This window comes from Heptranchias perlo, chromosome 30, assembly GCF_035084215.1.
Source record: "Heptranchias perlo isolate sHepPer1 chromosome 30, sHepPer1.hap1, whole genome shotgun sequence".
Classification (NCBI taxonomy): Eukaryota; Metazoa; Chordata; class Chondrichthyes; order Hexanchiformes; family Hexanchidae; genus Heptranchias; species Heptranchias perlo.
In genome coordinates, this window is record NC_090354.1 from 10652016 (window position 1) to 10667928 (window position 15913).

Here is a 15913-nt window from a genome sequence, read left to right on the forward strand (position 1 = left end):
ATATATCTCCATTCCTTTATTGATGCCAAGTTAATACCCTGGAATTCCCGACTTAATACCATTGTGGGAGCACAGTCAGTACAAGTTCAGCAGCACCTCAAGGAGAAGGCTGGCCACCATCATCTTCTGAGGGCAATAAATGTAGCCAGAGACAAATTTTATAATACTTTGCGTTCAATCTTTTGACTAACTTCAGTATTAACCAGCCTTTCTGCTTAGTTTATATTAATACAAAATGTTCTTACCCTTTCTCTTTTCCACTAGGTTTCCAACCAGTTTCCTCTATTGGAGAGAAAAAGATGATTATTTTAAAATTTGGGTTAAGGTTAAAAAAACACTATTCTCAGTATCAGTACATGATAAACAACTCATTTTCACATATCAAATTGTCTGAAATGCCACTTCAGAATATGTTATACACTGAAGACAAACATCAAGATTCGACAATGCAGAGTCAAAAAAAGAGAAATTCAACATCTGATTTGTTCCATTGCAAAATATAATGCACAAAAATCCAGCAATATTACTTCCACTTGCCTTATGTATTGGTTTATTTTAATGTTACATGGAATACATACTGAACAGCTGATGCATTGACTAAAGTTTTAGGCAGCGTGACCAAAATGTAAAAGCTAGCCGATCTCCATTGGTCCTCATGGTAAGTCGTAGCACATTGGTTCATAAGAAGACCTTTAGACGAAAAAAACACCCATTTGAGGCATGTCCACGGGCAGGAAAGCTGGAAGGAGTAGGGGATTAGATGCTGGGAGGTATTGCGGTCACTACTAAAAAAAAACGTCATTTCATGTTATAATGTTCCTTCTGGTGAATAGCTTCAAAGCAAACTGGGATAACTCACCAATGTGGTAAAAAAAAACCACTGCCATTTATTCAGTGCAGTCACACGCCCAGTTCTAACAATGTCCATCAAAATGTCTCAAACCCTCACCCATCCCCAAGATCAGTCCCACATTAATAGGCTAAATACTGCCTGCTAGTATACTAAACACTGCCTACTTGTTCACTTTATTATACTGCAGTCTATTTTTTCTTTTACCAGTGGAGATTTCAGAAGTATAGTTACATAAACTTTCAACTTCATTAATTACAGCAGCAGGAAACGAGATTTTGCAGGCAGTAAAATAAAAAAATCGGTAGCCTTGTAATTGTCACAAGTTGCAAACAGGTTGAGACAGTTTAAAGCCTGGGCAATATCAGCAGGATATCCCACTACAAGCATTGGGAACCTGGCACCTCTCCAGCCTTAGGCCACACAGATACGAGACACCAGTGTGAAAGAAAGTTTTTACAAGGATATCAGAGATGAAGCAGGTGGATTTAGGGGGTTAGTTTGGTTTGAGAATTTTTTTTTCTGTGTTTGTGTAATTAATTTATCGTTTTGATATAGTCAGTAACTCGAAAAGCAACATGGTTACTGAAAGAAGTCGCAGCAAAATCTTGTGAGCAATTTGATTGGTTAGTTTGGGAAAAATAATTGACCAATTTGGCTTCTCAGTTTTGTGTTGGTTACCAGTTCCTTACTGGTACCTTTTGCTAATTGCTGAGTAAATGGAACTGCTTTTGGTTTGTTTACATTTAGTCAATTATTTGCCTGGTAAAGTAACAGATAGTGATTACTTGGATCAATGATGATTTTTTTGCCCTAGGGGTGAATGACATTTTTGAGGTACTTTGTCCTTAAAAGAACTAGTGCTAACTGTAAAATTTTTAACTATGTAGACAGATGCTCGGGTGAATGTTTGCTCAAAGTAAAGGATGCTGGCACGTCAGGATCAAACACTCTCAGGTATAGTGTAAGGTAATCTCCTTCTACTATGCCCAAATGTGCTTCACATGCACCTTCAGCACATCACTGCTACACTTTCATTTCTGTCCCTATATGTATTCTAAGTGAAACCTATTGCAGAACTTGGATAAGTTTTGTGCTGTGGACTCAAAATCTATTGAGAATTGGCTGTTGGTCGTTAGAAAAGAGATTTTTAATCTTGATTCCGGGCATATCCAGGTCCAAGAGATAAAAATACATTGTTGAAACCCACTGAACCAGTATCCTATTTTCATACTAAGTTTTTACATTTTACAATCTAATACAACCTCTAACATTTCAGGGTTCTTATACATATTTGTCTAGCAGTAACCTATTTTAAAAACCTGTCTACAAATCCTACTTCATTATGAAATCAAAAGCAATTATTCAAGTTCTGAGTAAACACGTGGTGGCAATGCTTACTTGAAGACTGATCAAGCATATGACAATCTCAGTCTTGATGTAAAGGCAGTGACTTTGACTTGCATCATGCTACAGTGAAAGGAGTATGGTGTTAACATGGTTCAGCATCATTCCTAGTGACCCACAGAAGTATGCACGGCCACTGACCTAATAATACATTGCTTCATCAAGAAAAACAGACATCTATCAGCACCCCCTATCTAGCCAAACAGCTGAGGGAACTGGCAACAGCTGACACTGGTTCTCAGTGAGATGAAGACCAGATGAAATGTGTGCAGCCAAGAAGCTCAAATGAAGCTACAATAACAGAAACTACTGGAGAGAAATGTGTAAAAGCTCAAACTTTGGCAATCTGGTGGCTGTACAGATAAAAGAAAAATGGGCACACAAATGGCACCAGTGTTACCACCATCCATGAGGTCAAGAACCAAGTACCTTCGCTTTAGTTGCCCATCTGTTTCAGGTTCGGTTGCTCATCAGCTCAGATTTGGGGAACTTCATTTCATTGATGGATATTAGAGTCTGGCACATTAAGGGACATTGATACACTTACAACACACTGTATACTGTGCATGTTCCGCATTTGCAGAATGTGAGAAACATTCCACATGGACCCAATTAGGATGTAACACATTTAGGATTATCCCATTTCTGGGCTGCACAGTTGGAATGTTTGGGAATATTTTTTATATTCTAGTTATCTCCCACGTAATCCCTATCATTACTCACATGATTCTAGTATACTATTAATCATTTCCCTATGCAGCATTACAATTACCATCTATCTGCATATAGAATCACAGGTATGAACAGGACTAGGAAAGACGATTGAAGTCCATCTGGCCAGTTCCAGTGTCCAGAAAATCCCATTCCGCATTATCTCTCATACCGCGACATTAAATTTTTTAAAAATTCATTCATGGGATGTGGGCGACGCTGGCAAGGCCAGCATTTATTGCCCATCTCTAATTGCCCTTCAGAAGGTGGTGATGAGTGGCCTTCTTGAACCGCTGCAGTCCGTGTGGTGAAGGATCTCCCACAGTGCTGCTAGGTAGGGAATTCCAGGATTTTGACCCAGTGACGATGAAGGAACAGCAATATATTTCAAAGTCAGGATGGTGTGTGACTTGGAGGGGAACGTGCAGGTGGCAGTGTTCCCATGTGCCTGCTGCCCTTGTCCTTCCATGTAGTAGACATCACAGGTTTGGGAGATGCTGTTAAAGAAGCCTTGGTGATTTGTTGCAGTGCATCTTGTAGATGGTACACACTGCAGCCACGGTGCGCCGATGGTGGAGGAAGTGAATGTTTAAGGTGGTGGATGGGGTGGCAATCAAGCGGGCTGCTTTGTCCTGGATGGTGTCGAGCTTCTTGAGTGTTGTTGGAGCTGCACTCATCCAGACAAGTGGAGAGCATTCCATCACACTCCTGACTTGTGCCTTGTAGAAAGTGGAAAGGCTTTGGGGAGTCAGGAGATGAGTCACTCGCCGCAGAATACCCAGCCTCTGACCTGCTCTCATAGCCACAGTATTTGTGGCTGGTTCAATTAAATTTCTGGTCAATGGTGACTCCCAGGACATTAATGGTGGGGGATTCGGTGATGGCATTGCCATTGAATGTCAAGAGGAGGTGGTTACACTTTCTCTTGTTGGAGATGGTCATTGCCTGGCACTTGTCTGGCGTGAGTGTTACTTACCACTTATCAGCCCAACCCTGGATGTTGTCCAGGTCTTGCTGCATGCGGGCACGGACTGCTTCATTATGTGCTTCATTATCTGAGGGGTTGCGAATGGAATTGAACACCGAGTAATCATCAGCGAACATCCCCACTTCTGACTTTATGATGGAGGGAAGGTCATTGATGAAGCAGTTGAAGATGGTTGGGCCTAGGACACTGACCTGAGGAACTCCTGCAGCGATGTCCTGGGGCTGAGATGATTGGCCTCCAACATCCACTGCCATCTTCCTTTCTGCTAGGTATGACGCCAGCCACTGGAGAGTTTTCCCCGATTCCCACTGACTTCAATTTTACTAGGGCTCCTTGATGCCTCACTCAGTCAAATGCTACCTTGTTGTCACCTCACCTCTGGAATTCAGCTCTCTTATCCATGTTTGGACCAAGGCTGTAATGAAGTCTGGAGCCGAGTGGTCCTGGCGGAAACCAAATTGGGCATCGGTGAGCAGGTTATTGGTGAGTAAGTGCCGCTTGATAGCACTGTCGACAACACTTGCCATCACTTTGCTGATGATTGAGTAGAATGATGGGGTAGTAATTGGCTGGATTGGATGTGTCTGCTTTTTGTGGACAGGACATACATGGGTATTTTTCCACTTTGTTGGTTAGATGCCAGTGTTGTAGCTGTACTGGAACAGCTTGGCTAGAGGCGCAGCTAGTTCTGGAGTACAAGTCTTCAGCACTACAGCCGGGATGCTGTCGGGACCCATAGCCTTTGCTGTATCCAGTGCACTCAGCCGTTTCTTGATATCATGTGGAGTGAATCGAATTGGCTGAAGACTGGCATCTGTGATGGTGGGGATCTCGGGAGGAGGCAGAGATGAATCATCCACTTGGCACTTCCGGCTGAAGATGGTTGCAAACGCTTCAGCCTTGTCTTTTGCACTCCCGTACTGGGCTCTGCCACCATTGAGGATGGGGATGTTCACAGAGCCTCCTCCTCTCATTAGTTGTTTAATTGTCCACCACCATTCACAATTGGATGTGGCAGGACTGCAGAGCTTTGATCTGAGCCGTTGGTTGTGGGATTGCTTGGCTCTGTCCATAGCATACTGCTTCCACTGTTTAGCATACATGTAGTCCTGTATTGTAGCTTCACCAGGTTGGCATCTCATTTTTAGGTACGCCTAGTGCTGCTCCTGGCATGCTCTTCTTCAATCCTCATTGAACCAGCGTTGATCCCCTGGCTTGATGGTAATGGTAGAGTGAGGGATATGCCGGACCACGAGGTTACATATTGCGGTGGAATACAATTCTGCTGCTGCTGATGGCCCACAGTGCCTCATGGATGCCCAGTTTTGAGCTGCTAGATCTGTTCTGAATTTATCCCATTTAGCACGGTGGTAGTGCCGCACAGCACAATGGACGGTGTCCTTGGTGTGAAGACGGGACTTGCTCTCCAAAAGGACTGTACGTTAGTCACTCCTACCAATACTGTCATGGACAGATGAATCTGCGACAAGTAGATTGGTGAGGACAAGGTGAAATTGTTTTTTCCCTTGTGTTGATGCTCTCACCACCTGCCACAGGCCCAGTCTGGCAGCTATGTCCTTCAGGACTAGGCCAGTGCGGTCAGTAGTGGTGCTACCAAGCTACTCTTGATAATGGACATTGAAGTCTCCCACCCTTATCCAGAGTACATTCTGCGCCCTGGCTACCCTCAGTGCTTCCTCCAAATGGTGTTCAACATGGAGGAGTAGTGATTCATCAGCCGAGGGAGGGCGGTAGGTGGTATTCAGCAGGAGGTTTCCTTGCCCATGTTTGACCTGATGCCATGAGACTTCATGGGTCCGGAGTCAATGTTGAAGACTCCGAGGGCCACTCTCTCCTAACTATATACCACTGTGCCGCCATCTCTGGTAGGACATACCCAGGGATGGTGATGGAGGAGTCTGGGAAGTTGGCTGTAAGGTATGATTCTGAGAGTATGGCTATGTCAGGCTGTTGCTTCACTAGTCTGTCTGACAGCTCTCCCAATTTTGGTAGAAGTCCCCAGATGTTAGTGAGGAGGACTTTGCAGAGTCAACTGGGCTTGGTTTGCCTTTGTCACGTCTGGTGCTGGGTGGTCCGTCCGGTTTTATTCTTATTATATCTTTTTGTAGCAGGATTGTACAACTGAGTGGCTTGCTAGGCCATTTCAGAGGGCAGTTAAGAATCAATCTCATTGCTGTGGATCTGGAGTCACATATAGGCCAGACCAAGTAAGGATGATAGGTTTCCTTCCCTAAAGGACATTAGTGAACCAGATGGGTTTTTATAACAATCTGGTAGTTTCATGGTTATCATTACTGACACTAGCCTTTTATTCCAGATTTAATTAAATTTCAAACTTGCTGCTAGTCAGTCCCCGTTGCCTCCATTAATAGTCCATTCCATTCATTCAGCACCATCTGCGTAAAGTAGTTAAATACAACTTATTTATATATTGCTCAAAGATCAAGTCTGCATTCTCATGATCAAAGTACCTTCAGCGTTTCTATGTATTCTGTATTCACTCTTCTGAAATGGAACACTTACGAATTCCAGGTATACTCTCTATGGGTATCTGCCGAACTCCTTCCTTGAAGCAGGTGAGGCCTGGATAAACCTTCCGGATCTGTGCTTGCTTTCTCTCGATCAGCTTCTTTATAATCTGTATAGGAAGTAGAAATTTATTACGACTTCAATTAGAATAGGCTGTAAATATTGAGTACTAGTTTATTTCTGAAATTGTGATCAATTTGCCCAGAGTCAAAAAAGTGCTTTCTACAATTGCTCAGCATTGCTTGGTATCAAACTGTCACTGAACTGGAACATGAATCATTTTTGAAATGGTCTATGTTATTCATGAATTATTGCCTTATTCAATGGATGTTCAACTGTTGAGATCATTTTCATGGATTCAGTACCTCCTGTACTTCAACTGTTTTTATGCATGAATTCTATTGGATATGCAATGGTGCAGTACTGAATGCTATAGTGTTATTGTTACACAATAATGTAATTTTGTTTTTGTTATTTGTAAATGACGTGGAAAGCTGCACTGAAAAACAAATGTGCAGCTAAAGAAAGAATCCATGGGGAATTCTTTTGTTCGCAACAGCAACTCGAGACAAATAAGGACAACAGCAGTTTCACTCTCACATCGTACGTTATGATTTGCAGACTACGTTTCACTGGGGGTGGGGGGAGGTGTTTAAATTTGTATGATTTATGCAGTCATCCTAATTTCATTAGCTGAGCTTTGGCCGTTTTACTGAAGTTGATAAAATGTGAATACACATTCAGACTCCTGTTTTTGGACAAAGTGAATCGGACATTTTCCCGCATTCTGCTGCTATGAAAACACGTTGATATTATAGTACTGTCACCTGATGCGGTGTACCTGAAAATTTCTTGTGTAGTACCCATTACTTACTTCATTCATAAATCTCTCACCAACAAAAAAAATTGTGGAACAAATGAATGGCTACTTATGTAAATTTCAATATGAATCAGTCTCTCATGACATATGGCGTTGCACATAAGGAGTCAAGATCAAGTGTATTCTTCAGGTGAAATGGCATTATAGACTGGGGAATAATTGAACCAAGGGAAACAGACATTACTTTAGTCTCCATTTTAAGTCACACATTCTCTCTTTGTTGTTCTATATTTCCATTTTTATAATGGAAACTGTCTATGTAAACTTATCACTATAATTACACCCTCCTGTCAGTGGTGGCATTGCAGCTCCTCCGTTAGCCAGAGGGTGTAATTACAGCACGACAAGTTTACATTGTCAGTTTCCATTATAAATGTGGACATAAGAATTTATAATTGAAAAAATGGACAGGAACTTCATGCAGATATAAAACTTTTAAGATATATAAAGACTACCTAATTAATATTATAAAGCATGGTTAAATTAACAGAAACTATTAAATCTGGTATTGAGGCCCTGTCTGCCTTCAGAACTCTCTGGTTCCATTAATGCCCTGTATTTAGCACAGGTATCTATTATCCTATAATACTGCACATCTATGTAAAAAAATACAAAAATGAAGGTGTCTACTATACAGAAATAATGCTTCTTCTTAAGTCGATTTGATGGCCTTACCTCCTTCTGTTTCTTGATAATATGTGATAATTCTGTGTAAGGGATTCTGGGATTAAGTTCACATTCCATCAATGTTGCTCCTTCATAATCCTTGATGTAGCCCACATACCGGCTTTTGGGAACTTTTATATCCTTTGAAAATCCCTGGAGAGACACAGAATAAAGCATTAAAAAATTGTTTTATTCAAAACATTTATGACTCTTATTTCTTGAAGTCATTAATTAGATTTTGCTCTTTATTCTGTAAAAGGGAAAGGAAGCATCAAACCGAAGAACAGTACCTGCTTTTTGAAGTATCCAATGGCATATTCATCAGCGTATGTCAGGAAATGCAGAATGTTGTGCTTAATGTGGTATTCTTTCAGGTGATTCATCAAATGTGTCCCATAACCCTGTCATAAGGAAATATTATTTATTTATATATAATCCAGTATTTAATGATGCTCTTGTGTTGCAGCGTATCATTGCACTTCAGCGAAAACCTCATTAAAAACTCCTAGGGTCAAACTGGTGCAAAGGGGTATGTTTCATTGAAGTTTTAACTACCGTATTCAGTTAAGAACAACAAAGTTGTCAGCCAGAATCAGGGGTGTAAAAATCAGGTTCAAAATTAAACTTCTGCCCATCAATTATGGGAATTATTTAAGAAATATTAGTTTATTAGTAGGACGATAGACAAAACCTTTAAGTTCCACACCACCTGTTTTTCTCACATGATGATAGGTCAACAGATAACTTGTATTTATACAGCACCATTCAAAAATAAATGGTCCCAAGGCATTTCATAGAGACGTAAAGGAAAAATGGACGCCATGTCAAAAGAGGCTAATAGGAGGGGTAAGCAAAAAGCATGATCAGAGGTGGACTTAAGTAGGGTTTTAAAGGAGTATGGAAGGTGGAGAGGTCGAGGGCCTTAGGGAGGGAATTCCTGAACTGAGGCCTAGGCGGCTGAAGGCATGCCCACCAATGGTGGGTTGAGACGGGGATGCAAGAGAGGCCAGAGTCAGAGGAATGGAGAGCTCGGGGTTTAGAGAGGTTGTAGTGCTGGAGGAGGTTACAGAAATAGGGTGGGAGAAGGCCAGGGAGGGATTTAAACACAAATATGAGAATTTTAATGTAATTTATTGGGGAACCAGGAGAAAGTGTAGGTCAGTGGGGCCAGGGGTGATGGGCAAGCAGTAGAGTTTTGGATGAGCCAAATTTACAGAGGGTGGTGGATGATAAAAGCCGACCTAGAGAGCATTGTAATAGTCAGTGACAAGGCATATCTGAGGTTTTCAGCAGCACATGGGCTGAGGTAGGAGTAGAGCTGGGCAATGGCACAGAGGTGGACATCGGTAGTCCTAGGATGGAGAGGATACGGGGTTGGACCTTAGCTCTGGGTTGAATAGGATGCCAAGGTTCCAAACAGTCTGATTCACCTTGAGACAATGGCCAGGGACGGGGTCAAAAATTATGGCTTTGGTCTTCCTACAGTTTAGCTAGAAGAAATTGCAGCTGATCCAGGACTGGATGTTGGACAAGCAGTCTGACAGCACTGAGGCAGTGGCGGGGTCAAGAGAGATGGTGGAGAGGTAGAGCTGGGTATCATCAGCCTACACATGGAAGCTGACCCTATGTCTGCAGATGGTAACAAGGGGCAACACATAGATGAGGAAGATGAGAGGACCAAGAATAGATCAGAGTGGTAGTATAAAGTGCAGGGGTAGGAAGAGAAGCCATTGGTAGAGATGTGTTGATTATGATTGGATAGTTAAGAATGGAACCAAACGAGATCAGTCTCGCTGGGCTAGACAATGGAGTAAAGGTGTCGGAAGAGGATAGTGTGGTCAACCGCGTCAAAAGCGGCACAGAATTCGAGGGGGATAATGCACCAGTCACAGCCACACAGAATATCATTAGTGACTTTTGTTAGGGACGTTTTGTGCTGTGGAATGGGGAGAGAGAAGCACGGATCTGAGAGTGTGACAACTATATCAGTTTCTTATTTTTGTTGGAACTTGCACAAATGACATGCCACATTACTGTGATCCTTGACAACATGTCTGGATAAACATCAATTGTAAAATTGCATCAAAATTCCTTGTACAGAATTCCCAGCTGTGTGAGCATTCCTTTGAAAATCTGAGAAACGGTTAATGTTCTCTTCCCCTGCTCCCTCTAAGATACGTGTACTCAGTCCTTTCAATTTTGAATATTAATGACCGGAAACTTTCATAGTCGTGAAACTGGTAAGGATATTGAATGATCTGTCAAATTTTGTACAGTGTGCATCTCCTTAGAGGGGAGACAGCCAACGTTTAAAATGTATGAGGTTTTAAAATGCATAACATTTCTACAGTGGAGCCAAGATTTGTTCTAGATGTTGACCCTTGATTGCATTGTTTTCTTTTACTGTTCGCATTGGCACTGTGTTCACTAACTGCTTTAAGTGAGATATGTTGTGCATTATGCAAAGTTTAGAATAAGCTGTACAACAAAACTATAATTAATTATTGTATTATTTCTATATGCGGGATGAATACTTTTGAATCAAACACTGATAATGGAATTGGGAAGAGACAAAAGAAGAAGTTAGCAGGAGTTATTAAGCCCAACTGTCATGGATCATGTTAACTCAGACCCCTTACACTGACTGTCACCTTGCTTAAATTTTATTGCTCATTTTTCAGTATGATGCATAATTATAACTGCTGTAATAAAAAGGTACATAGCTTAAAGATGCAGCACCCTCATTAAATATTCAAGGTGGACCCCCAGCACGATAAGCGTTCTTTACAGGTGATCTACTTGGGGGAAGGTGGAAAGAGAGCGCGAGTGACAGACAGACATAGATATTACAGAAGCTGAAATGAGTGCTAATGGTGGTAAAGACAATATGGACAAGGACATTATTTTTTGGATATAAACAAATTATAAAAAGGGCAACAAACAAGTTTAATATACTGGAACTCTTAAAATAACTTTTACAACCTTCTTGTGTTTGAATACTAATGAATGAATTTAATTGTAGGATTACACAGATTTAACAGCATGAGCTTGGTAATAAATAATTTCAGAAGTAGTTGTTACAGTTGCTAACAATTCTGCCTCAAGTTCTTATTTTAAACCTGAAGGTTCATTTCCACACAATGTACTATAGGTTGCAACCAAGAAGCAATCTCTCTCACTTCTATGTACTGTAGACTTTTGCATCAGCAACATTGGGAATCACTGTCTTACACTCCAGGGAATTATCTCTTACCTTCACCTGCTCGTTGGATGTTACAGCACAAAATACAATCTCTGTGAATCCTTGGGTGGGGAACATCCTGAAACATATCCCTCCAATGACTCGACCATCCTTAATTAGGGCCAGGGTCTTGTGCTTTCTGTAGTAACAGGATGTACCACATATCACACTTTATTTGAAACTGGGTTTGGAAATTTTATTTAAACATAAAGACATTATAATTTTGTTTAATAAGTTCAGATTTCAAAATTACTTGGGATACCTACAGAAATAACAGTGAAACACTTGCTGGTTCCTGTTTGAGGGAACATAATCTAAAATGTCACCACAAATTAAAATTTGAAGCTGTAAAAATTACAATAGATACACAGCCCAGTAAATGTATGATTATATTTCCAGTCAATTTCAGACTCTCTCTTTTCAATGAGCCACATTCCACTTAAAGTGAAAATAGATATTGGGTAAAATTCCTTTGCTCGTGATGTGTAGCAACATCGTAAATGCATTTGTGAAGACTAACTCTGTTCTTGAGAAAAATAGTAAATGTGTTCCAAATAAATAAGTTTACAATTTCATTTAAAATAACAAACCAGAACTATTCCTACTTCATGGTGTGAACAAAGTTCAAAATAGCTCATCATTCAAATTCATTGAATGATTTAATTTTGTGACCGAAATCAAAATTATATACATCTTTTGACCTCATAGCACATAGAACTTTTAAAGCTCAATGCTGTACATTTTCTCAATATTTTTAATAGAACACATGTATTAGAAAAGTTACTTTCTATTTATAACTTGACAACTGTATTTGTGAAAGAGAGCTGAATCATGAAGTGTTCTAAATGTACTCACGGATCAAAGACAAGCCGTGTGATGTACTCTTTTGGCATTCGTGGTAACTGATGTGAGAAAACATTTTGTAAGCCAACCAACCACATCATTATTTTCTTGTTTGATCTCTGAGAAAGCGAGTTTCCTATGACATGAAATTCAATGACACCTCTCCGCTCCTCCAGACGAGCTGCTTCATCGCGTGCGGCGTTTGCGGACAACAAATTTGTCTAAAAGAAAACCAAAAATAAAAGGTGCTTTGAAATTGGTCAATTGATATGGTTTCAACTCTCCCTGTAGAATGAGCCAGTTCAGTACATTATTATTTGCCAAAATTTTCTGGGAGGGGTTTGTTTCGGAGCAAAATTGATGTTCTGGTACAGAAATACTACTACAGTCTTATTTGACCAATTACACAAAGACCCAGGAAACAAGATGTGGTAGCGCCAATTTATCTTTGTGCTGTGCATGTTTGAAAATTAAAGTATCACATCCTGCTTATAAGTTCCCACGCATCAAGTTCTTTTATCAGAGGAAGTTAAACATACCCACTGAGGGAAAAAAATCAAAGGCATCTTGAACACCTTCAATTGCCCAGTTACTGAGCAGCATCGCCAAAGAAATGGGAGCAAATTTTGGTGGGGAGGAACAAAAATTTGCATCAAAGCTTAAAAAAGACTGTTCTTGGTTGTCGATATAACCAAATTCTAATATTAGTAAATGAATAAATAACTTACTGCATGTACTTCAATCCATACTCTCAAACACTAACCTACCTCTGGACCCAACATAGCTGCTGGATCTGTGATAGTCAGCATTACTTCATTAACCAGCTCCATAGGAATGTCACCCATCACACGCATCCTCTTTGCATCTTCTAGGGTCATGGTGTCAGACAGTTTTCTTTTCTCTCCTGTAATGGACAACCAACTGTCTTAAATGGAAACTAAGCCAGCTCATGTATCCAATGTGCAGTTGCGCCATACAATCTAGAAAAATCCCAGATTCAACCTCCTGTCTGCATTCTCGAGTTAGCTGATCTCAGCCAAGATTGGTGCTAGGAGTGCTACAACTAGCCTCATCGGAGGTAAAATGGAGATGTGTAATATCCCAATCAAAATCTTCATCTATTATCCTTCACCTTTCAGGAGCAGGTTACCTGTCTGTTCTTTTGACTGTCCACATGCTGAGTTCCTAATCTATGCTAGGTTATTTGGGAAGAGGAGACAAGGAAAAGCAACGTTGTACGTAAGGGTAAGGAAGGAAATTCAAGGGTGAATCATCCCAGTTCTTTCTCATATATTACAGAGTGGTATTGGCAAAGACCTTGGAATAAGTCAACTCAACATTCTTTTCAGCCGGGGGGTGGGGGGAGGTGCACAATATAGGAAGAGTGAAAGGAGAGGATGGGAAGAAAACTTAGCCAATCTTCCTTGATGAGGGCTGACGTATGTCATATAGAAAGTATTTGGACATGTTGAGGGGAAGGAGAAGAAAAGAATCTCACTCTACATACTGCCAAAAGTTGGAACAAACAATTATATAGCTGTGCCAGATGTTAAATCAGGCATAGTAACCCTGATGTAATCCACTTACAGGGACCTCAAAAGTTTACGAATTGGGGATTTATAGTTTCCTCTTTTTCTTCAGCATACACAGCCAGGCCATTAGGTCACTACATTTGAAAGTCGAATTTCTGAACCACTGTATATTTTGCAGTATATATAAAAATCACTACGATGATACAGAAGGCTGGTAACAATTTAAAATATATAGATAAATAGAGGGCTGATGCCACCATGTGTCCAAGACATATAACTACATTTTTTAAAAAGCAGCAAAGGTGATGTGACCAACAGTGGCTGGTCTTGCTAAGAACAGCTAGGTTAAGCCTTGACCAACCAAGTAATGCTGCATCACCTATTATATAGCATTTCAGATTGGCTCCTGTCCCTTTGCTACAACTGAAGGGCAGGTGCTTACTCGACAAGCACTAAGCACTATAAGCTGACTCAGATCCCCATCAATTAAATTGGCTGCTGTATCAGACTAGGGTCTCTGTTTTGAATTGATTGCCTTATGTGTCTGACAATAGACAAACTTTTTTTAAAAAACGTAAAAAATCCTAATCCTACAACTTACATGATCACATGCTGCTCTGTTGAAAGGATTCAAGCATTCCATCACTTGACATGCAAAACATGCATTTGTTACATAACTGCATTACAATGTTTGATTTTTCTACCACTAATATCAGCTTAAAAAAGAATCTTACAGCTCATAGTTACGCAGCAATTACCTGGTGCTGGCTCAGAAACCCCCATGTCAACACTAATGGATGCTGGACTTGAGCTACAATTGATGTTTCTGCTTGATGTAGGTATACTAGGCACTGGGGACGGACTAACAGCTGAAAAATAAAATGTCAGAAATAAAACATTTTTTTTAAAACACAAAGTTGCTACGAACAAACACAAATCACATGATAAAACAAACATACATGACAGTGGAAGATGACCTGATGTCCAACCTACATTAAGTGATGCACATTCAAACCATCCAGAAAGACACAGACCTTGAGCACTATTGGATATCTGCAGTGCAGTTCTAGCTCCAAATTAGTATGGACAAAGTGCATTAATCCTTTGAGGACTGAAGCAGCATTATAACACAAAAATCTAATGTACTATATGAATGTTAGGAATTAACAAACATTCCACTGTTCTGCATACATTTCCCACACTTTACTTTATAATATTTAGAATTAGCAATTTAAAAGAACCCATTTTATAGGATAGAAAACATGTAAAGTTGAAAGCTGTGAACAACAATCAGTATTCTAAAGATTCAGATTTCTCTATGGATGTTTTAAACCACTGCCCTAACCACCAACAAATCAGGGAAACCCAAATCAAACTAGATTTGTAGCAAAATTGTAGAATGCAACAGAAAAAATAATTCATAATTCTCAACAAATATACATTCCATTTAGAAGTAAAAACTCCATGGGAAAATGATCCAACCATGGCTAACTAGAGAAGTTAAGGATAGTATTAGATTAAAAGAGGCTTACAATGTTGCCAAAAATCGTACACCTGAGGATTGGGATGGTTTTAGAAATCAGCAAAGGATGACCAAGAAGTTGATAAAGAGGGAGAAAATTGAATATGAAAGTTAAACAGCAAGAAATATAAAAACAGATTGAAAGAGCATCTACAAGTATGTAATAGGACGAGATTAGCGAAAGTAAACATGGGTCCCTTACAGGCAGAGACAGGAGAAATTATAATGGGGAATAAGGAAACAGCAGAGACGTTAAACAAATATTTTGTATCTGTCTTCACAGTAAAACACACAAAAACATACCGGAAATAGTGGGGAACCAAGGGTCTAATGAGACTGAGGAACTAAAATTAATTAAGATTAGTAAAGAAAATGTACTGGAGAAATTAATGGGACTAAAAGCCAACAAATCCCCTGGACCTGGTGGGCTACATTCTAGGGTTCTAAAAGAGGTTGGTGCAGAGGTAGTGGATGCATTGGTTTTGATCTTCCAGAATTCCTTAGATTCTAGAACTGTCTCTGTGGATTGGAAGGTAGTATCCAAGAAAGGAAGGAGAAAGAAAACAGGGAACTATAGGCCAGTCAGCCTGACATCAGTAGTAGGGAAAATGCTAGAATCTATTAAGGACGTAGTAACAGGGCACTTAGAAAATCAAAATATGATTAGGTAGAGACAACATGGTTTTATGAAAGGGAAATCATGTTTGACAAATCTATTAGAAT

The 15913-nt window shown here is 40.2% G+C and overlaps 1 protein-coding gene across 2 annotated transcripts in view; it reads right to left on the reverse strand.

The window, feature by feature from the left end:
* Positions 1-15913, reverse strand: part of kat2a (K(lysine) acetyltransferase 2A) — a 35299-nt gene that overhangs the window by 4199 nt on the left and 15187 nt on the right. The window contains exons 8-15 of one of the 2 annotated variants that reach the window (XR_010958004.1): positions 14427-14537; positions 12904-13040; positions 12149-12357; positions 11306-11432; positions 8343-8453; positions 8062-8205; positions 6449-6615; positions 246-282 (exon numbers count right to left, since the gene is read on the reverse strand). Coding sequence is in view for 1 of the 2 variants with exons in the window: in XM_067968876.1 (XP_067824977.1) it covers positions 246-282; positions 6501-6615; positions 8062-8205; positions 8343-8453; positions 11306-11432; positions 12149-12357; positions 12904-13040; positions 14427-14537 (991 nt within the window). In the remaining variant the exon portion in view is untranslated. The remainder of the gene's footprint in view (positions 1-245; positions 283-6448; positions 6616-8061; positions 8206-8342; positions 8454-11305; positions 11433-12148; positions 12358-12903; positions 13041-14426; positions 14538-15913) is intronic. The other variant, XM_067968876.1, reaches the window with a different exon arrangement.